The sequence below is a fragment of the Pelophylax lessonae genome (assembly GCF_965119305.1).
Source record: "Pelophylax lessonae genome assembly, chromosome: 12".
Taxonomy (NCBI): Eukaryota; Metazoa; Chordata; class Amphibia; order Anura; family Ranidae; genus Pelophylax; species Pelophylax lessonae.
In genome coordinates, this window is record NC_138779.1 from 179089036 (window position 1) to 179113196 (window position 24161).

A 24161-nucleotide genomic window follows, 5' to 3' on the forward strand; every position below is an offset into this window, starting at 1 on the left:
AATGAATCTCATGAAAATCAATAACCAGCAACCAAGGAATTTTTTAACAAGTTTCAATAATTTGAATGACTTTCAAAAGGGTGTTGTAAATGTTCTGTTTAAGGTAAAGGAGGTCGTAAATCGAAAAACTCCGCTTTAGAAATCCAGGTTGAGACTTTCCACCCAAATCAAAGTAGGAAAAAATGCTTCCAAATATTTTACTCCACCTTTTAGGCCTAGGTCACATGACCGCATTGCTCTTTCTTGGAACTAAATTGTCCAGGCGGTAGGTAGGACGAGTCTGCCCTGCTATGAACTGAAATGACGGGAGGAGCTGCATTCAATCAAATACTGTCTACCTCACCAGCAGGACTGCTTGACTGGTGGTGTTAGGCAGGCCATAGACAGTCCAAATTTCTTTCTTGCAACCATGGGTTGCAGGAAAGAAATTTGCATGATTCCCCCATCTACATAGACAGTGTTGACTTCCCTCCTGCCGAGCAATTGTCTTCTCCTGGTGGGGCGGCCCGGAGCGGGCAGGGGAAGCTGACCGTCCCCGCCGGGAGAAGACCGGGATTATCACTAATGGCTATAGTAGCTGCTTGAAATAATTGCAAGCGAATCAGGCAGGCTGGTTGTACCCAAGTGGATCAATCGATCGATGGATGGTATATTCAGCCTGTCCACTAATGGTTTGAATCTCTGCAGATTCGAACCGTATATAGCCAGCCTTCGAATGACTGATTGACAGTGGCTCATCCTGCAACTGCCATTCATGGTACAGAAGATTGGTCTGGGTGGTTTGGATCATGAAAGAGCAAGGCAGAGTAGACATGGCTTTTTTGGAGCATATGCACAAGTGGTTAAAACACTTCAGAATAGGTCACTGACAGGATCAACAAGTATTTTTACTGTACAATTTGTACATACTGTACTTACATTGGTCCAGCTTGATGTTTGTGCCATACTTGTGGGATCCCCGTAGAAGCTAGAAATCACTGCGTTAAGCACCGCTACTCCAGTGATCTCCACCAGTTTCTGGGTCCCATGCCAGACGACTATCCTGCTACATTGTGGATACAGTAGGTCCCTGGCTTGGCACGGGCACATTTAATAGAACACTTTCCATTTTCTCTTTTCAAATAGTTTTTTGAATGCACACAATAGAAATGCCTAACAAACATACATTGTTAAAAAGGGAAACATTAGGTACGGATTTACAGGGTGGAGGACAAGTGAATTATTGAAATATAATAGATTTCAGGATAACTTAGTATATAATGTAATTTTGCGGTACAAACATAGTTATGCATTGGTGTCCAACTTGGGGGGGGGGTGGTATAGATCTCTCAGGCCCCGACACCCCAATGGGAACAAACTGTGCCAGGATCACAGGACCATGCCACCCACCACTTTCCATTTTCTCAATCAATGCAAAACGTTCTCTGATTGATTGAGATGGAGAGGCAGGGCAGTGATATCACAACTAACACAGAGCGACCTGCTGTGTTTAGTAAGCAGGAAGACCCACAAGCTTCCACCAATCATTGTAGTAGCTCACACTCTCACATTGCCAGGCTTTTGGCCTCTTGATTGGCCGGTGGGGCTTCAAGATTGGCATCATTGCGAGATTATATCTGGAACTCACTGTACGTTTATTAGAAAATTGTTTACAAGCAGGTAAATTATTTTTTTTGCAGAAGTGTCATAGTATGTCTCTTCTGTATTAAAGTGCCTGTCTGCTTGCAATTTTTTTTACTGAAGGTTTAGTTGCACTTTAACGCCGTTATGCTAAAACTGTGGGATTTTACATTGCGCTTCTATCATGCATACAGTCAAAGTTATTAAAGTTCAACTTTGAATAAGCATTTTATTTATACTCTGCATGAGATGTTAGCAAGGGAACATACAGGCAGCTGAAAGCATGGGATCTGAAGAGCAGGGCAGATGAAAAAAAAAAAAAAAAACTGAGTCATCCTTCTCACCCCCCCCCCCCCCCCACGCTGCCCTCTCCCCTTGTCAAAATGTTATTGTCAGCACTTTTGCATTACAGAAGAACCTGATTAGCATTTTTTGGCCCTCCCTCTCCTACGGTGCAGTCTATAGGGATTACAGGGGGGGGGGGCGATATTAAGATAGTTGCAAGAGGTTTCATCTAAAAATACATTACATTAACTTTATATATATATATATATATATAATATAAAAAGTAAAAAAGTAAAAAAAAAAAAAAAAAAACTTTTTTTTTTTTTAACAATGCTTCGCTCATGCAGGGTTTGCATTAACCTTAAGGTAAATATACTACTTGGTGTACTTTGTGTAGGGACAGTGTGATGGATACTTTTTTTTTTTTTTGAGGTGAGGTGCTTTGCACGTCTGCATATTTACACAATACATCAGAGCCCACCACAACGCAGCTTTATGTAATGAATAATGAATAGGGCAGATGGAAAAGAGTTGTGTTCTATGTGTTCTTGCATTGGGCCTGTATTGATTTATGCAGATCAGTGCAATTCAATGGACATGGTTACATAGTTAGCCAGGTTGAAAAAAGACACAAGTCCATCTAGCTCAACCAATAAAAAACAAAAAACAGTAAAGAAAACCCAACCATAAAAACCCATATACACAATCCTATACCTGTAGTTGATCCAGAGGAAGGCGAAAAACCCCAGCAAAGCATGATCCAATTTGCTACAGCAGGGGAAAAAATTCCTTCCTGATCCTCCGAGAGGCAATTGGATATTCCCTGGATCAATTTACCTATAAATAATAATATGGTGTGAACAAGCCTTAAAAGTAAAAAAATGCAATACATAAAAAAAAAAAATGTAATGTTATCAGCACTATAAGAACATTTTAGGTTAGTTGACCACTAAATGGTGAGTCATAGAACTCTGATTTAAATGGTTTCATCATGACGCTTTCACAATCCACATGAGGTTAAGCAAATTCCCACAGTACAGAAGTGTCAAGAACAGGTTTATACAGATCTATATTTAACGTAAAACCAATCAGCAGCTTTGTTTATTGGACAATGTAGATATATTGCATGCAATGTATTATAAGCAAACGTTCTTCTGGGAAATCAGTGGTCATTTCATCAACTAAAATATTTTCATCATAGTTTTCGTCAGCTGCATGTTTTCAGTAAACAGGAAATTAAACGAAAATAAAACTCAGTTTCAATTCAGATGACTAAAATATGACTAAAAGTAAAATGGCATTTTAAACGACTGGGACCAAAACTTATCCGAAATTTTTTTTTTATATCCAAACAAGAACTTTATTAACCACTTGCCGACTGCCGCAAGACTATTTACTGTGACAGTCGGCGTCTCCTGGGCAAAGTGATGTAGTACTACGTCGCTCGCCCACGAGCCTGTAAGGGGCGAGCGCGCGTCACCGGCGGCGCGCTCCCGCCCCCGCTCGTTCCCTGCCTAACCAGCGCGTGTGACCAGCGGCTCCGATGTCCGCCGGCCACTCGCGATCTCCCACAGGAGAGGGAGAAAGACAGACGGCTGATGTAAACACAGCCGTCTGTCATTCTCCCTGAAGTAATGACAGAGGCTATGTGATCCTGCTATGTAGGATCGTATGTCTCTGTGATTACTTCACTATCCATGACCCCTAACAGTTATAATCACGCCCCTAGGGACACACTTAACCCCTTAATCACCAATAAAGTTAACCCCTTCCCTGCCAGTGTCATTTTGAAAGTAACAGTGCATATTTATAGCACTGATTACTGTAGCAATGTCACTGGTACCCCCAAAAGTGTCAAAAATGTCAGTCAGGGGTCCGATCTGTCTGCTACAATGTCACAGTTCCGCAAACAAAATCGCAGTAATCGCCATTACTATTAAAAAAAAAAACAATAAAAATGACATAAATCTTTCCTGTAAATAGTAAATGCAATAACTTTTGCACAAACCAATCAAAATACGCTTATTGCCATTTTTTTTACCAAAAATATGTAGCAGAAAACAAATTGGCCTAAAATGTTAAAAAAATTTGATTTTTACATTTTTTTTTGAGAATTTCATATAAAAAAATTTGAAAAATATTGTTATTTTTTTAGAATTGTCGCATTTTTTTGTTTATAGCGCAAAAAATCTAAATCGCACAGGTGATCAAATACCACCAAAAGAAAGCTCTGTTTGTGGGAAAAAAAGAAAGTCAATTTCATTTGGGTGCAGTGTCGCACAACCGCGCAATCGCCCGTTAAAGTGACGCAGTGCCGAATCGCAAAATAGGGCCTGGTCTTTGAGCAGCCAAATCCTCCGGGGCTTAAGTGGTTAAACCATCAACATCAACAATGACAGCAATCCAGTACCAATGTTACAAAACATCATGTACATGGATACATATAGGCAGCATCATGACATTCCATCATATATCAACATATACAAATGTCTCATTCCCCCATAGCTCCACCCACCAATTCAATAAGTATCATCCAAGGGCATAGAGAGTGTCGGGGACAGAAAGGCAGCATATGGATCTACCCTACAGGGCCCAACACCCTGCCCATCATCCAGATCAACCAACTTATCCAAAATTTGACGTCAGCATTAATGTGGTCAAAAAGCAATATTCTTGTTTGTTTACAATACTTGGTTTTATTTATCCACTTGACCAACAGAATATTTACCTCCCTTCATGACCAGGCCTTTTTTTGAAATTTGGCACTGCGTTAATTTAACTGACAACTGCGCGGTCATGCAAAGCTATACCCAAATAAAATGTATGTCATTGTTTTCCCCACAAATAGAGCTTTCTTTAGGTGGTATTTGATCACCACTGCATTTTTTATTTTTTTGCGGTATAAACAAAAAAAGGCCGTCAATTTTGAAAAAAAAAAAAAAAACAACAATATTTTTTACTTTCTGCTATAAAACATATCCAATAAAAAAAAAATAAAAAATAAAATGTCTTTATAAAAGTAGGCCAATATGTATTTTGCTACATACTTTGGTAAAAAAAAAAATCCCAATAAACGTATATTGATTGGTTTGTGCAAGCATTATACTGGCTACAAACTATGGGATATAATAGGCAGAGCTCCATTCTGTGTGTCTCCCCCTCCGACGATTGGCAGGGGTTCGGCGGGCATCCATTGGTCGGAAGCCACTGATTGGCCCTACTATGTATGTATGAATGTGAGTTAGGGACCTTAGATTGTAAGCTCCTTGAGGGCAGGGACTGATGTGAATGTGTAATGTATATGTAAAGTGCTGCGTAAATTGACAGCGCTATATAAGAACCTGAAATAAATAAATAAATAATTGACTTCCGCTGTGAGTAATCAGAGCACTGGCGAGCTGGCGGCACGCCTGCGCCCCCTAGGCGTAAGTGCAGTATCACATATATATATACGTAATTCTGCACAGAACGACCACTCTGTAGCAGTAAATCTGCTAAAGGGAAATTGTTAAGTGGTTATAAAGATGTTACTTAATGCATGTTTTCCTTAAACAAAGAGGAGCTCCAGGCTGCCCTACTAAAAAATGAAAAAGTCAGCAGCTACAAATACGGTAGCTGCTGACTTTTAGTATACGAACACTTAGCTGCTCCTGGATATAGCGATGTCCTCACCAGAGCCAATTCGCCAATCGACTTCGGGTGCAGGCGCCAGCATGTGAAGGAAGGGAAACAGAAAGCGAAGCCTTTCGGCTACACAGCCAGGTTCCTACTGCGCATGTGTGAGTCGCACTGCTCCTTATGAATGGTTCCGTAGGCTTCTGGGACCTTTAATGTGTCCCAGAAGACTGCGGGGGGAAGCAAGGGGGTCAAACTTCTGGCTCAGTTTGCTGTGGCGCTCTGAGCCGGAAGTAGAGGCAGGTACCTGTCAAAACCAGGTACCCACTCTCCCCTTCCCCCCAAAAAGTGCCCAATGTGGTAGTGGAGGGTTCAAACAAGTGGGTGGAGCTCCACTTTACCAGGGAACTGTTAAAGTGTTTACATTCAGGTGATATGTGCAAGGGCATTACAGCCAATAGAGTTCACAGTTTTTTTTTTTTTTTTAATATTTTGAAGTTGCACTTCTGTTCATCAAAAAGTAAAAAATATGACTAAAACTAAAATGGCATTTTAGTCAAGACTATGACTAAAATAAAAGCAAAACCCCTGGAACTTACTCTCATTGAGAGGTCTTTGAGTTTTGCCCTCCTCCCCCTTCCTCCTTTGCCTCCCTTAGGTATTCGTACCTATGGTAGGGGAGAACGTAAAGTCTTTGGCTATGTGTCTCCTGTTTCTTTCACGCCACCCGTTGGTGTTGTTTGATTACTAATCCCCAACTGGCCTGTTGCCTTACTCTTGTTTATATCAAAAAATAGAGTTGCGCTAAAACTAGTGAAGAATAAGTCCCAACAGTCCACATGCAATCAATTGCTCAATATGCGTAGGAAACTGGAGAATCTTGATAGCAATAGTGTGTCAATGCAGCAATACAAGAAGTGGGAGGTACTAATAGGACATCCACCCAGGTGATAAACCGACAAAGTGAATTACCAGCCACCATATACTGCCTCTTACCGGACAAAAGTGGATCTGGAGCAGTGAGTGGTTAAGGACCACTGCAACCTTTCACAGAATCATACAGCTCCCAGCGCTTCCGCTTCAAGATGTTGTTGTACAATCCTATTCAGACTCCCATAGGTGCCGCATCTCACATGTATTGGGGGATATTAAACAAAAGGGACAGGCCCATAGTGCATTATATTTAAACAAACTTTATTTGGCTTTACACACAATTATGCACTCACCCATTTGATGTATAACAAGCACATATCACAGCAGATAGTAATCAGCCTGAGTCTGTCCCGCAGTGTTCCTTCCGCAAACCAAAAAGATGGCCGTGCTTAGACTTCTGGGTGTGACGTAAGACGCTCGGCTAGCCCCTCCTGATGCATTTCGTCATTCTAACGTTCTCAAAGGAGGCTTGTTTAACAATTACTCTTTTATGGGTAAAATGCTCACCATGTCTGTTTTCTTACTTGTGTTCTGACAATATATTTCATTAAAATTTTATTAAAAAAAAAAAAAAAAAAACGAAAGCAAAATTTGACGTCAAAATCAACACTGTGTGGACTTGGGCATTTTGCCACTATACTGCCTACTGCATCTCCTACTGACATTGTGCTGAAATCTGGTCCATCTGATCCATTCTGAATCAAATTAGCTGCTCCTCGTTTTTACCTCCACCAATGCTATAATGACTTTCTTTGGATTATTACAGTTTCAAAAGCCAACCTAAGGGAAAATGGAAGATACCATTGCTTACTTTCCACTGAAAGTATATGTTGACTCTTTCTGGTTTGAGTGTTTTTAAGGTCCTGCCCTGGAGTAAGCATCCAAGGTAGAAGGAGAAGTCAGAACTCATCTGATCTCCTTACTTGTTCCAGGCTAAGTTACTCATATAGCGCTTAAGCTGAAATTTTCCAGTTTCTGTGATTCACAATTGGGTACTTGATAGAGCAGATGCTTCGGGCTCATTATCGAAGCCTGAACCAATAAGAATAAATCTTAAAAGAAGCACATTAGGCCAACTAAGGCCCACAGATACCTAAATGGAACTAAAGTCTGCAATACTTACTTCTGCGTCAACAGTCTGAGGGACCTAGCTGGCATCTTTTCCATGGCTTCTCCTGGGTTCTTGGTAGAGTACATTCTACGGCCTGGTTCACACCTATGCAGTTTGCAGTTGATGCATATTCCAGGTGCATTTTGCGTTTTTCAATACACATTTCTGATCAATTGAAGTCTATGGAATCAAAAACACATCCTGATGGTTCCTGGCCCTTTCCATAAAATGCACAAATGTGAACATAACCCATAGGAAACTATGTCAAATGAACTGTAGTGTGTAGTGTGTTTCTGCAAAACTGAAAATGCACTAAAAAATGCTTTAATGTGAACCAGGCCTACATGTCTCTTCTGCAATAAAGAGCCTGCCTGCTCACTTTTCTTTTATTTGAGACGTCAGTTCCACTTTATGGGCCATACACACTATAAGATTTTCTGAAGACTTTTTCCTTTAGATTTACCAAAACCATGTAATATGAGGTCAGACCAAAACACTTTCAATTTGTATGCAATCTGGCAGGCCCTTGCACTACATAGAAAAGGTAAATCTGAAGGAAAAAGTCTTCAGAAAATCTTATAGTGTGTATGGCTCTTTAAAGTGGACCTATCCTCGTATATACTATGTCATGTTTAGTAGATGCATGCCAAGGGTAGGGATGTGGTATTTTTTTTATTTTTTTTTTACTAATGTTCTTTTTTGTAATTTTCTTAATTCTGTAGTCAGCAGTAGGCTATAGTCATATAGTCAGACTATGGCTCCTTTCACACGGCCGCTCCGTGTGAAAGGTCCGCTGCGGGACTTTTTTTTTTTTTTTCCACGGAGCGGATGACATTTCTGTCATCCGCTCCGTGTGCCCGCATATCATCCCATCCGTTTGCGGATGATATGCGGACATAATGTAAGTATATGGCACTGCGGATGTCAGCGGATGACACCGCTGACATCCGATTTTCCTTCCTTTCTGTTTTTTACACGGAAGGAAAAATGGGGTTCTGTTCCATTTGTAAAAACGGAACAGAACTGAAAGGAGGAAAACCTCAGTGCCATTCACTTACATTATGTCCGCAAATCATCCGCAAACGGATGGGATGATTTGCGGACACACGGAGCGGCCGTGTGAAAGGAGCCTAACTATATCTCAACAGGAGTGTTCGCTAAGCATAGAATGTATTTTCTCTGCCACGCTTTGTCTGAGCTTGCTGTAGCAGGGTGTGCTAGAGGGATATGATTATTTGTTATGGACATTTGATACCCTGACTAATCAATGGACTTGGGGAACCTACTGAGGCATACTTGGATATGAATAAATATCTGAGCTACTGTTTTGACTCTTCCCTACTAGACTTTTGCCTTGTGAGGATATCAATGCCTTTCCAGTCTTTCCAATGTGTCCTGCCCACTTTCATGTATTTTTTTATATCTTGCATTGTACTGCATGAGGCTTTTTTGGGAAACTGAAACCTGTTTACTAACGTAAAATATAAAAATTAATCAGCGCACGTTTATATCCCACTCCTGTTGACCAAACCTGTAGAGCCGGTTCACATTAGCGTGACTTGTCAGGCGACTTGTCAGCCTGACAAGTCGCGCTCCCTCGCGGTCCATTGACCGCTACAGGACCCGTTCTAATAGGAGCGACACAAGTCGCTCCGACTTAGAAAAAGGGTCCTGTACTATTTCGGGGCGACCTCGGAGCGACTTGCATAGACTTCCATTATGTGAAGTCCCTGCAAGTCGCTCCGAAGTCGTGGTGCAATGTAATGCACAAGTCGCCCCCGAAGTAGTAAGGAGTCGTGTGAAGCTGGTCAAATTATAAACTGGCAACCACACTTCCAATAGTATAAGTGTTCTCCAGCAGGATGGTCTAAAATTCAAAGGTATGTTCTCCCCACTTTATCCATGGATATTTGTATTCTCAGAGCTAGGGTTATAAAGAAAGAGAAGGAGAGGATTCCATAGCATAACTCCGTATGATCAATTATTTATTAAAACATATTTTAAAAAACTCACATTTCCATGTGTCTACCCAATGCAACGCTTGTTCTGATCTCTCTCCAGCTCCAGCTGCGAGCCCAGAGTGTCTAACAATACCATGTTGCGGTGTTGGTCGGCGTCCTGGCCCCGCCCTACTAGTTTCGTCATTCAACGTCTTCACGGAGCGGTAGCTGTTTACTAATGTGATGCTGACTTTTAATAACAGGACACTTTCCTGTCCAGGGATCCAGCGTGATCCTCATCCGAGCTGGCTCTTCAAACATCTTCAGGTCAAGGCTCCAGCATGTTTACTTTGGGAAACCAGCTCTGACTGATTGTAGCTGCAAAGTCAGAGTCCCACTCCGCATGCGTAAGCACTTATCAGTGCCCTCGCAGTTTATTCAAAACTACAAGCCATCTGCTGCTTGTTCAGGCACCCCCACCCCCAAGAACACACTGATCAGCCAATTAGAGCTGATCGAATGCCGATTGGCGGATCTTTTATGATCATGCCCCTTCGGACCGACTGCCAGAATATGGACCGAATGATGGTCAGTTTCTATTGAGCCGGCCAATACTGCCCTATATTCAACCCATGTGTATGGCCCTTTACAATACAAGTTTATGAATCAGCCAACTCATTGCAGTTTACACACAATGCCGTCTTCAGGTAGCTGATATCTTATCTCAACATTTGTATGGAATTGTAAGCTGCAAAATATCAACTTTTTATCCTTGGGTTTAGATATCCTTTAAGGAAAACACTGCAAAAATAACTCAAAATATGTGCTCACCCTATAATTTTCCTGAAAGGCTGGCCATACATTATTCATTTTTTTTCAACCAGTAGGTTGAATGGAAAAAAAAAAAAAGAGCCAAACGCTTACCACTGAGCCTTTATATTCTGACAGGGGGGAACCTTCCCCGCCACCAGAATACAGTGATCAGTGTTACTGACTATAGCCGACAGCACTAATCGATCGGGAATAATCTGACAGGCTGGTTGTACACAAGTCCATTAATAGATGTAAGACCACCTTAATCCTAGGATTAAATATGCCAATAAACAGTGAGTAACGACTAGGGAATTACTTCAAGGAGTTAGAACAGGAGTTCATCATGGGAGATATGAGAACCAAATGATAGGAGTATTGGATTCAATTCTTTAATTTTTACATAGTTACATAGTTCATCTGGTTGAGAAAAAAAAAAAAAAAACGCTAGTCCACCCAGTTCAACCAACATAGAAAAAAAAAAAATGTTGTTGAGCCATCACTTTGAATAACACCCAAGTAGCGTTTCTAGCTGCAGCCATCTTGAATAAGGGCAGATAATTTGTGTAGCATTTACTTCCTGGAATCCATTTGCCCTTAGATCAGGCATACAGGCAGGTAGGTGTGCATTGCTGATATACCCCTCCTCCCCCTTGTCCAGATAAAAGAAAAAAAACATTTTTTAAGGTTAAAAGAAAAAAATGCCCATGAAAACTTTTGGGATATATTTGGGGTGGGTCCATTTGGCCTAAACCGGGAACCAGGAAGCAACTGAAGAAATGTAAAAAAAAAAAAAAAAGAAGTAAATCCTATCAATTCATTAATGATAGCAGCATAAGACTTAATATTAGTTAATATTGATTGAAAGAGTTTAGTTCCGGTTTAATTGCACTGTAATTGCATCTGTCCAACCCCTTTGCACACTTTTCATTTTGCTACTAATGACTGAAGTAAAAGGTGGAATCAAATGACACGCAAGTTACATTGGTATTAAAGTGGTTCTAAACTCTAAAGGTTTTTTTACCTTTATGCATTCTCTTTTTGACCTTCAATTGCACCCCCCCCAACACTTACCTGAGTTCCCCTTCGATCCAGCGCTGTGCCCATCTGTAGATCTTCTCTCCCCTCTCAAGAGCCATTGGCTCTTGCTGCTGCCAGTCAAATCCTATCAGGAGAGAATGGGTGTGTGGCCAAGCCATGCTCTGTGTGCCTAGAGATGCACACAGCGTAGCTCAGGAACACTCCCACATGTGTGCTCCCATAGCAAGCTGTTCACATTGGGTGTACACACAAGAGAGAAGGAGCACACAGTGCCAGCGGGGGACCCCAGAAGAGGTAAGGGCAGGTAAGTATAAACCTTTTTCTTTTTTTTTAATTAAAAAAATAAAGGTTTACAATCACTTTAAGCGTACCTCAATTACATGACTGCAAAATACAACAGTAAAAATGTCACTAGTTGTAGCAAGCTTGTCTATTAGTGATTTGCCTAATAACTATAAAGACATATACTAAAATCCTTATGGTTTTCTTTCAGCTGTCTATCTTCAAAAAGATTATGATGTTGGGTCTGAGTAAGAATGGTGGATGATAATGTGGGGTCTGAGTAAGATTGGTTGATGATGGTGGGTCTGAGTAGGAATGGTTGATGATGATGGGTCTGAGTAAGAATGGTTGATGATGATGGTGGATCTGGAAGAGGAATAGTTGATGATGATAATTGGTCAGAGTAAGAATAGTCGATGATGATGGTGGGTCTGAGTAAGAATTGTGGATGATAATGGTGGGTTGAGTAAGAATGGTTGATGATGATGGTGGGTCTGAGTAGGAATAGTTTATGATGATGGATCTGGAAGAGGAAAGGTCAATGATGATTGTTGGTTAGAGTAAGAATGGTTGATGATGATGGTGGGTCTAAATAAAGATGGTTGGTGATGATGATGGGTCTAAGTAAGAATGGTGAATGATAATGGTGGGACTGAGTAAGAATGGTTGATGATAATGGTGTGTCTGAGTAAGACTGGTTGATGATGGTTGATCTGAGTAAGAATGGTTGATGATGATTGTGGATCTGGAAAAGGAATGGTTGATGATGATAATTGCTCAGAGTAAGGATGGTGATGGTGGGTCTGAGTAAGAATGGTTGATGATAATGGTGGGTCTGAGCAAGACTGGTTGATTATTAGGGTAAGTCTGAATAAGAATGGTTGATGATAATGGTGAATCTGGAAGAGGAATGGTTGATGATGATTGTTGGTCAGAGTACGAATGGTTGATGATGATTGTTGGTCTGAGTAAGAATTGTTGATGATAATGGTGGGTCTGAGTAAGAATTGTTGATTATAATGGTATGTCTGAGTGAAAATGGTTGATGATGATGGTGGGTCTGAGTAAGAATGGGGGGTGAAAACGGTGGGTTTGAGTAAGAATGGTGGATGATAATGTTGGGTCTGAGTAAGAATGGTTGATGATGAGGTTGGGTCGGAGTAACAATGGTTGATGTCCATGGTGAGTCTGAGTAATAATGTTTGATGTCCATGGTAGGTCTGAGTAAGATTGATTGATGTCCATTGTGAGTATGAGTAAGAATGGCTTGATTGGGGGAAGATTCACAATTAGTCAAAGTGGCAGTGGCTAAGAGGCAGCTTTACTCTTACTCTTTGGTAATTTCATAAAAATGTATTTATCGACTGCCACAATATTTTAAGCCATATCAGGATCACTAAAGAAAGGAAATGTTCAGTCATCCTAGCAATGTGTTGCTGATTTGGACAGCAAAAGTTATATGAAATCCAGTCCTAAGTTTGATTCATGTGTTTTAAATAGCGGTCGATATGTTGGAGTTTAAAAGTCCATCTCCGGGCTTTGTAACTTCCTCCACTGGCTGTTTTTTTTTTTTTTTTTCTGTTCAAATACTTACTGTATATTTTCCAAAGTCTTCAGGATGGTCATATGATGCTGCTAGTATGCATTGCATACTAGCACATTATGTAAAACTTACCTTAAAACGAAGCTGTTCCAGTGCCGAGATGTCAGCGCTGCAGGGGGGCCCATCTTCACCTGTCTTGCTTCTGGGTTCATGGACTCCAACTCTGTGACTGGCCAGAGCCACGATGATGTCACTCCTGCACATGCGCGTGGGAGCCACCGATGAAAGAATGACACGGGTGGCCGTTCATTCAAAGCGAATGCGCCAGTGATGTCACTGGCTGCGTGCACAGTAAATATCTCCTAAACTGTACGGTTTAGGAGATATTTACACTACCTTTGTTTCTGAATGCAGCCAGGATTGTTTCTTTAGCTTGGTAGTAATGTAATTTCATAAGGACATCTCTGGGGGTCTCTTGTGGTAGAAAGGCAGGCTTATGGATCCTGCCGATTGTGAGGTCACTAGGGCTGAGTGCAGGAGCCACCGCATGAAACAATTCTTTGACATAATGGGGGAGTTGCGAGGCATGTACTGATTCCGGGATACCCCTTAATTTCAGGTTGTCGCGTCTTGAGCGATCTTCGAGGTCTGCAACTTTGGATTTTAACCACGCTATCTCTTCTGAGTGGGAGTCGTGGGCATCGACCACATTATTATAGGAAGTCATGCATAGGATCACAGATTCTTCCAAATCATTAACTCTATGACCCAATCTTTGTATGTCAGCTTTGCACGTTTGAAAACAAGTGAACATATCTGTTTGTAGGGAGATCGGAGAGAGAGGAGCATATCCTTCATAATCACATCAGACATAGGTTGTCCTACCGTAGGGAAGGATGTGATAGGGTCCTCCTTTGCATTAGATTTGCATTTGCATTAGGGTTCTGCAGCATCTTCCTGCCTAGATTCTGTTCTTGGCCTCGATTTGGCAGGGCTGCTGGTGCTGGGAGAGGGTGGTGAGGAGTCTCCTACATTTTCCCTGTGCTCCGTATCCTCTGCGGCTGCATGGTTGTATACAAAGGTTGGCGCTGCTAGAGGGCCGCCTCCTTGTTGTGCTTGCTGTCTCCCACCGCCATCTTGTTGGAGCCCTCTGCGAATGGGGGGGGTGAAGAATCTGGAGAGTTTTTGAAGTTTTTGGTCCTCTCTTGCGCGGCGGGACATGGTGGCCATGTGAAGGTAAGGTTTGCCTCAGTGACTGCTCTTTTAGGCGGCTGTAGGGTGCGTGGATTTGTCTGTTTTCCCCCGGAGTAGAGCGGAGCTACAGCAGCATACGGCTTGCTCCTTCAGCAGTCACGAAGCCCCCGATATATTTACACTACCTATAGGTAAGCCTTATTCAGAGCCATCTTCATAATTGATTGGACCCTGGGCAAACATTTTCTTTGGCCCTCCCAAATTCACTTATCAACTATTTGTGGGCTCAAGGGGCAGCAGCTTTGGGCCCCACAACAATGATTGGGCCCAGGGCAGCTGCCCCTTTTGCCCTGTGTTAAAGATGGCCCTGGCCTTATTATAGGCTTACCTATAGGTAAAAGTTACTTATGGAAGTTTGCTTCCTCTTTAAAATATTTTCTATGCACATGATTGGGTATTCTTTGCAAAGTAAGCTTTACCTCATTCACTAAGCTCTGGGTAAAATTGCCTTTGCAAAGTGCAACTTCACTCGTAAATTGAACAATGCAATTGTCTTTTATAAATGAACCCCCTTTATATCTAAAAATTAAAAAGAAAACCAATAAACATACAGAGAAAGCACAACTAGTTTTGGAATGCCCTGTATGCAAAGAAGGTCTTATGTGTTATGCAGGGTTACGTGATGTTTTGTCATGGATAAGTAATGGATATGACAATGTTTGTGTTAGGTCTGTTTTTTTTTTTTCTTCTTTTAGCTTGAGGATCCTATTATCTTGTCTGCTGTACCTATGAACAGCTGTGCAGCCATGACCTCCACCCTCCCCACTCTTCACACAGCCGAACAAACATTTCAGTATTTGCCTACAGACAGGGAGATACAGCGAGTTAATTGGCAGTGAATACCGCACGTGCATAGGGTCACTGGCAAAAACATTGTATTTTTGAGGGCTTCATGTTTGCAGAGACATCAGTCAAGTAGAAAGCAATATTGATATTCAGTAGAAACACATCTGGTTAACCATGGCGGCTATAACTAATCATGTCTTTTTTTTTTTGGCCATACAAAACTTAAAAGGCAAATTTAGTCATAGAAAAAGTTTGCGGTCAGACATGTGGGCATGTATTCGGAACTCGGATCCAGGACACAATAATTTGCTTTATTAGTCTTAGGCATTTATGTGCAAGTGTTGATTTATCAGGGTAGTAGCTCATCTATGAAGTTATTATGCCAACATTTTCAGTTTATCACATTATTTTTTCTTATGTACTGTATATAGATTGTGATATGTGGTTTCAAGTAGGGATCTACCGATTATCGGCAATGCCGATATATCGGGGGCCGATATGCACTTTCCCTGATATATCGGAATCGGCCCCTGAGGTTACCGATATTGCCGATATTTCGGGAAAGTACTGTACCGGAGTGATGCCTGCAGCTAGAGGCATCACCCCGGTACTGGCGTCCAAAGCCGACGGCCGGCTGTCTTGTAATGACAACCGATGCGGCTGAGAAGCCGCTCGACTGTTATTACAAGGAGCGGTAGGGGACGTCCCCCCCCCTCCCGCTGCCTTCCGCAGCTTGCCCAGGTCACCCGTCCCACCGGGAGACCCGAGCATCCTACCTGCACGGCCGCTGAACAGAAGACCCGATCAAAGCCGCATTCGGCTCTGATCGGGTCTCCATGTAAAATACCCGGAAGTGATGTCATGACATCACTTCCGGGTACTCGGCGCCACATTAAAAAAACTGACAGCATTCAGCTTTTTGAATGCTTTTCAGTGCCGAGGAGGGTTTTGGGGTCTTTTAGACCCCCAGATCCCTCCACAAGGAGTACCTGATAAAAAAAAAAAAATTTTTTACATGTCCGAAAATATCGGCCGATACCGATGACCAAAATATCGGTATCGGCATTAAAAAAACGATATCGGTCGATCACTAGTTTAAAGTGTTACTAAACCCACAAAAGTCAGTCTGTATGTGCAGAATGGCATGCTTGTTATACTCGCTGTGGAAACTAAGGGGTTAATCCTGCATATTGTGTAAAAAAAGGCTGTTCGATCCTTTCTTCTTTGATCCTCTCCTTCTTCCATTGTCCCCAATCCATCTCCTGATAGAACACAACTTTGGGGGCACACCACACATGCTCAGTTTGGTGTGTATTGCTAGAGATTTTTTTTTTTTCTTGGAAGGGTGCATGTGATCAGCACAGGGTCAATCAGCACTTTCCAGACAGAGGGTCAGGGGTCCTGCAGCCTCATAGGTTAGTCAGAGGAGAATGAAAACTCCTCTTAGAAGTTTTAACTAGTGCTGGGCTACACACTGACAGAAGTCACAAGACTGCTATATACTGCTGATGAGAAAAGGTATTTAGCAGTTTATATTTACTAAAATAATTCCATTTCCATGTTCTGTGTACTGTGGGAGACCAGATATAGTGAATGCAGGGTCCTTGGTTTAGTATCACTTTAAGGTACAATTGTACAGAGATAAACATGTAGGTTGAGGTTGATGACCTCCTTCTGAAAATGGTAGTTATGTGGTTAAAACAGTTGAGCCACCAAACCCTGACGTAAAGTCAGACCCAAGTCGGAGCTCTTGATTTACATGTGTGTTTCTGATTTGGCTAAAAGCATTAAAGCCAGGATAAAAGCCAGGCAACTAACGCTTTTAGAAGAAGTCAACAATGGCAATCCATATGTTACCATCAACATAGGTTCTGGATTTTGGTGTTTATAATGGAAGATGCTCTGATCTGCTTGAAACTAGCAAAAAAGGGTGTCCAAGGGAAGGGAATAATGAAATAATGCATATCAATACAAATGGTTCCTGACAAACCCACAAGCTAGCCAGCATAAAACTAAACAGTTTTTACCACTCTGGTTAAACAGAGGTTCTGATTGAACTATACTGTAGACAATCAAGGCACCAAGCCACCTTGATTGCCCATAGATATCCTCTAAAGGGGTGCTGAACTCCAAGAACCTGTATTGCATACTTATGTTGGTCCAGCTTGACCCAATGTAAGTATGCATTTTCCATACCTGATGGGCTGCTTGGAAAGCTGAAAATTACTGTAGCAGTCAGCGCTACTCCAGTGATAGCCGCGATCCTGCGGGTCTTGCTTGTTTTCTGTGTAAATGCCTTTCCCTCTGAACACAGATTACAGGGAGTTAAGCCTCGTACACACGCAATGATTATCGGCCGACCGATCGGCCGTCTTTTGTCCAGTGTTGTTGTGTTGGTTGAAATGTGCTCTAGACTGCACACAAATTTTCTCGGCCAACAAAAACTAACTTCAGAAGTGATGTCATGTGATGGTTTACTTTCCGTGTGTTTTTTCTTCTCTGAGCATGCCCAGTCTTGCTCATCAGATTTTTGTCTGCCGAAATCTGTACTGACTGACGGAAAATCGGCCGTTCTGTTGACGGCCAACAAAAATTTTATAGCCTGCACGCCAGATTTCGTTCGGCCGAAAAATCAGAGTCGGTTGTCGGAAGCATCATACTAACAAGCCGACAGTCGGCAGATCGGACGTTGGCCGTAAATTCACGGCCAACAATCGTTGCGTGTGTACGAGGCATTAGTCGAAAGCCAAACACTGCCACCATTCACAGAACACTTTGTATTTATCTAACCATAAAACATCTTGAAAAACATGTTCTCTAAATAGTGACCATGGTTACATAGTTACATAGTCAGGTTGAAAAAAGACACAAGTCCATCTGGCTCAACCAATAAAAAACAAAACAAAAAAAAAAAAACAGTAAAGATAACCCAACCAAACAATCCCATATACACCACCCTATACCCGTAGTTGATCGAGAGAAAGGTGAAAAACCCCCAGCAAAGCATGATCCAATTTGCTACAGCAGAGGAAACAAATTCCTTCCTGATCCCCCGAGAGGCAATCGGATATTCCCTACTTATATTAAGTACACCAGGAAAGAATCCAGGCCTTTTTTAAAGCAATCTAGTGAGCTAGGCAGAGCCAACTCTGGAGGGAGTCTATTCCACATTTTCACAGCTCTTATGGTGAAGAAACCTTTCCGTATTTGGAGATTAAATCTGTTTTCCTCTAGACGTAAAGAGTGCCCCCTTGTCCTCTGTGTTGACCTTAAAGTGAACAACTCAACACCAAGTTCACTATATGGACCCCTTATGTATTTATACATGTTGATCATATCCCCCCTTAATCTCCTCTTCTCAAGAGAGAATAAATTCAGTTCCTCTAATCTTTTCTCATAGCTGAGCTCCTCCATGCCTCTTATCAGTTTGGTTGCCCTTCTCTGCACTTTCTCCAGTTCCCCGATATCCTTTTTAAGAACTGGTGCCCAAAACTAAACTGCATATTCCAGATGAGGTCTTACAGATTTGTACAGGGGCAAAATGATCTCTCTCTCTGGAGTCCATGCCTCTGTTAATACAAGAAAGGGCTTTGCAAGAAGTTGGTGAGTGCCTGACTCCTTAGGTTCAGTGTACACAGGGGAAGTCCTTTCCATAGAACCCCGAGCAGGTTCTGCCCACTACTACGGTAAAAAACACACTATTCCCAACACACACATTCCTAAAAAATGGCTGTGGGTGTAAGTGGGTGCTTCAGCGACCACCGGCTGGAAACTGAAGACATTCAAAGCGAGAAGTATGTCACCAGCACACCAAGGATCTCCAGAATGGGTCCATAGCTTTATTCAGTGGTGACATCATAATTACAGAGGTGTTTACTGAGCCATGTAGGACCCCTTCATCAGGCTTGTGTTAGTCAGGTGCTTGATGAAGAGGTCCTGCATGGCTCTGAAATGTTGCTTTTGTATTTATGATGTGATCGCTGGTTAAAGTTATGGGCCCGTTATGGAGATCCTTGGGGTGCTGCTGACATCTCATTACTAGAGTAATTGTTAGCTTCCTCGGTGGTCCATCAGGGATGAAAGATGTATACATTAACTGTTGCATATCTAAAGAAAATTTTTTTGTTCACATTGATGAATTCGTCATATTTGGATTTTCTAGATTGCTTAGCACTTGACAAGTAGCAAATCAAAGTCAGAGGCATACTTCAAAGGAAATAATGAAGGAAAGGTGACACAATCAAACAGTTTATTGGGTGGCCTTTGCCTCACTGTGTTTGCATATAACGTTGACTTTTTTCACCTTTCCTAGAAAGCAGCACCGCTCACTGTCAGTCAGGTGATGCTGTGTCTGTCTCTGGTGTTTACGCTATGCGTAGGAGTCGCCAACGCTCGCTGTTCCAGACGTTCAAAGGAAATGCTGTGTGGCTCGGAGCTGGTGGACATGCTGCAATTCATCTGTGGGCCCAGAGGCTTCTATGTCAGTATGTATTTCTTTAAAGGACCGATCCAGCTAATACCCTATATCCAATTATTCATGTTCAATAAGTACCCAAACCAATTTACTGAAAAATTCTAGTAATTTACACATTTTTGTTTTTAACATCTTCTCATTTATTTCATGTCATGATTTTTTTTTTAGAATTGTTTCAGTAACTGTGAAATGTGTACAGCCTCAGGGTTAGTTAGGAGTAGTTAAAGCATTTCTAAATCCAATATCAAAATGTAATGTATTGCCGCCTGCCAGTTCTTAGATGTGATGGCTGCATTCGTTTTCTCGATTTAGGCTTTTTGTCATTGTCACCTGGTGATGTGGCTAGTAACACATTTCCCAGCTCATGCACACACTGCTGCTCATAAATAGGGATGGGCTCAGGCGTGTTCGGACCGTAGTCCCAACACAACTGAGCAGTCCCCCCAGGAAGCCATTACTGCACACCACCAATAATGGGCAGTGAAACATTTCCCGGCCCGCAGTTGCACATACACACGCTGCTCATGATTGGCGGTGTTCAGTGACGTCTTCGTGGCAGGATTGCTCAGGTGAGTTGAGACTAGGATCCGAAAATGCCTGAACCAATCCCTACTCATAAACTGATGTTTTTGGGGCTTTTGGCATTTTTTTGTCCAAGCCCCTGAACGGACCAGCCAGCTCCCAAGTGTCATGGTATGGCAACACCCCGACCCACCTATCTATCCTCTATCTATCCAAGCGTTTCACAGTTTAGGAAAGCCGCACCCCCTGCTGACCTCCATGTAACTGCAAACATTTATAACACAAGATTTTAATTTTTTATAATTTTTCCTCTGCACTTGGGGTATAAGAATGGTTTATATCTGGCGTAATGAATGTGATGTGTTACTAATTAGGCACATCAACCCTATCAGAGATCATACAATTTATAAACTTTATTTGACCACCAAATAAATCCAAATTAAAAACTCTTGGGTTGATTTACTAAAACTGTAAAGTGCAAAATCTGGTGCAGCTCTGCATAAAAACCAATCAGCTTCCAGTTTCTTTTTTTGGCAAAAATTAATTGAAAAAGCTGAAGTTACATAATTACATAGTAGTTGAGGTTGAATAAAGACATCAGTCCATCCAGTTCAACCTGTGTAGGTGTGTGTATGTGTCAGTGGCCTGCTCATTTCCAATAACCCTGAATGTTGTAATCTGTGAGATGCACGTCCAAGAGTCTTTTACAAGTAGCCATACTCCCCGCAGCTACCACCAATTGTGGAAGAGAGTTCCATATTCTCACCGCCCTTACAGTGAAGAACCCCTTACGCAGTTTAAGGTTAAACCATCTCTCCTCTAATCTCATTGTGTGGCCACGTGTCTTCTTGCACTCCTTGGGACTAAATCGTTTTCTACCTATGCTGGGATCGCCATTGATGTATTTGTAAATCGCCATCATGTCCCCTCTCAGGCGTCTCCTCTCCAAGGAGAATAAATTAAGCGCTTGTAATCGCTCCTCATAATTTAGGTCTTCCTATCCCCTTATTAGTTTAGTTGCCCTTCTTTGAACTCTTTTCAGTTCCAGCATATCCTTTCTGAGGATTGGCGACCAGAACTGGACAGAATACTCCAGATGTGGCCGGACTAGAGGTTTATAAAGTGGTAGGATTATAGCTTTATGTCTGGAGTATATCCCCTTCCTTATGCATGCTAATATTGTGCTGGCTTTGACAGCTGCAGCTTGACATTGCATGCTATTACTTAGTCTATCTTCCACTAGAACCCCCAAATCCTTCCCCATTCTGGATTCCCCCAGAGGTCCCCCCCCCCCCTAGAGCATAATTTGCGTTTATGTTTTTTGCCCCCAAGTGTACACTTCTCTACATTAAATCTCATTTGCCATGTAGTTGCCCACTCTTTTATTTTGTTCAGGTCATTCTGTAAGATTTATATATCTTGATATGAAGTTATTGCCCTACATATCTTTGTGTCATTGGCGAAAATTGAGATTGAGCTACTAATTCCGTCCTCTATGTTATTAATGAATAAATTAAACAAAATTGGTCCCAAGACTGAGCCCTGGGGTTAGAAGCTGATTGGCTACCATTAACAGCTACACCAGGTTTTGCACTTTCCAGTTTTAGTGAGTTAACTCCTATGTGTCCATGCTCACATAGGCATTTAGAGGAGTTTAGGAACAGCAGTTAAAGCTCCTTCTCCTAAATGCAGAAGAATCACGTTCAGGAGCGGAGCTTTTGGGCATAAAAACACCAATCACTGCAAAATGGCACTATGCATGTTTAGCTTCAATGTTTATTCATTTTAGTGGCCATGATAAAACAAAATTCTGGCCAATGAATTAAACACCCAAACACCAAACGCTGCTAAACTCACCTAAACTGGTTTGAAAAAAACGGTGAGTTTTTAACACTGATTTTATCCCGTTAGGAGAAATGGCATTTACAATAAACCAATGGGCATGAGGCCTTAGGGTGACTTCATTCTGCATGGAGGAGCATTAGAGTCACCCTTGGATAGTAGCATTGTCAAATTGTGGGGAGGGAAGTGTTAGATGCACTAGCAAATTTAGATACACTTACACATTAGAGCTGAACTCCAGCTAACACTTTAAAAGAGGTTACAGTAACAATTAATTTCTTTTTTTTTGGGGGGGGGGGGGATAAAGATTTTACATAAATGAAGAAAGGCTGATCATTTTAAGCACCCCTGTCTGTGCTATATGGTTTATCTCAACCCTCTAACTGCCACTTTTTGTTGGACAGCTTGGTCTGTGAAAGGAAGTTGAAAAATAACAGAGATACTGGCCAGATCGCCGGGTGAAAATTAAGGGAAAATAATTAAAAAATGAAAACCATTGCAGCCACCGCATTTAAGGATTGGTAATACAGTACATTTTTCTTTTGGGTTTACACATGCTTTAAGTTATAGTTAAATGCTAAGTTCACCTTTAGTAACATGTAACATGTTACACCCATATTTAGAGTGCAACATGTAACATGTTACTATGCAGAGCTTCCCCAGCCCCACTGTGACAGTGGGCAGGGGTTCTTCTCCCCGTACCTGCTGTCACAATATAACCCCTTGACCTCCTGAAGATGTAATCTCTTCATGACCAGGCCACCTTTTGCAATATGGGACTGCGTTACTGTAACTGACAATTGCACAGTGCTGTACCCAAATAAAATTGATGTAATTTTTTCCCACAAATAGAGCTTTCTTTTGGTGGTATTTGATCACTACTGCATTTTTTTTTGTTGTTTTTTTTTTGCGCTATGAACAAAAAAAAACTAAATATTTTTTACTTTCTACTATGAAACATATCCAATAAAAAAATGAAAAAAATGTAACTTCCTAATAAATTTAGGCCACAATCTATTCTGCTACACGTTTTTAGTAAAAACAAATTCCAATAAGCATATATTGATTGCTTTACGCAAACGTTCTAGCATCTACAAACCACGGGATATTTACTGAATTTTTTTATACTAGTAATGGCGGCAATCAGCGGCAAAAATCTATCCCGTAGTTTGTAAACGCTATAACTTTTGCGCAAACCAATTTAAATACGCATGTTGGGATTTTCTTTTACCAAAAATATGTAGCAGAAGGCAAATTGGCCTAAACTGTTAAAAAATGTAGATTTTTTACATTTTTTTTTTGTTGGGAATGTTTTTTAGTAGAAAGTAAAAAATATTGTGTTTTTTTTTCAAAATTGTCGCTCTTTTTTTGTTTATAGCGTAAAATCTAAAAAACGCAGAGGTGATCAAATACCACCAAAAGAAAGCTCTATTTGTGGGGAAAAAAAAGGACATCAATTGTATTTGGGTACAGAGTAGCACGACAGCCCAATTTTTCATTAAAGTAAAGCAGTGCCAAATTGCAAAAATGGCCTAGTCATTAAGGGGGTAAAACCTTCTGGAGCTGAAGTGGTTAAATAATTGAAAGGGTCAGTTTTTAATTTTCCCTGTTTCACAACTTCTGGGAGATTAGGCCACCTAATAGTTTCTTATAATTCACACAATTCTGATGGTGAGATAAGTGAGCTTTTAGACCTGCATTCCAGCTGTTGTGAGGAGGCCCTGCTCTCCCTAATGGATGTTCCATTTATTTTATATTATCGGAGGAGTGGGGGGCCATCAGATGTGGAGGTGAACTCCCAAAATCCATTGTAGGTTGGGACAGAAACAAGAATCTTGCAGTTCTCAGTGGTAGAGTCCTCCAGTGGTGACTCAGACAAGAGATGGGCAAAGTGGAAAATTGCTCAATCTGTAAATCTGTAAATAAGGAATCACTATGCATTCATATTAGAATGTCATTTTATAAGGAAGTCTATTATGTCTATATTTTGGCACTTACATTATAGAGAATGAATCTCGCTCAATAACCCCCTGTGACCTGCAAAGTATGATTGCCATTGCCATGATGGTTGACCAGAGATCATTCAGGGGATGGGGGACCTGT

General features: G+C 41.5%; 1 protein-coding gene across 1 annotated transcript in view; it reads left to right on the top strand.

Annotated features, from left to right (window-relative positions):
- Nucleotides 1–24161, top strand: part of LOC309567800 (insulin-like growth factor 3.L) — a 44639-nt gene that overhangs the window by 13669 nt on the left and 6809 nt on the right. The window contains exon 2 of the mRNA XM_082273250.1: nt 19533–19704. Within this exon, the coding sequence (XP_082129376.1) occupies nt 19533–19704 (172 nt within the window). The remainder of the gene's footprint in view (nt 1–19532; nt 19705–24161) is intronic.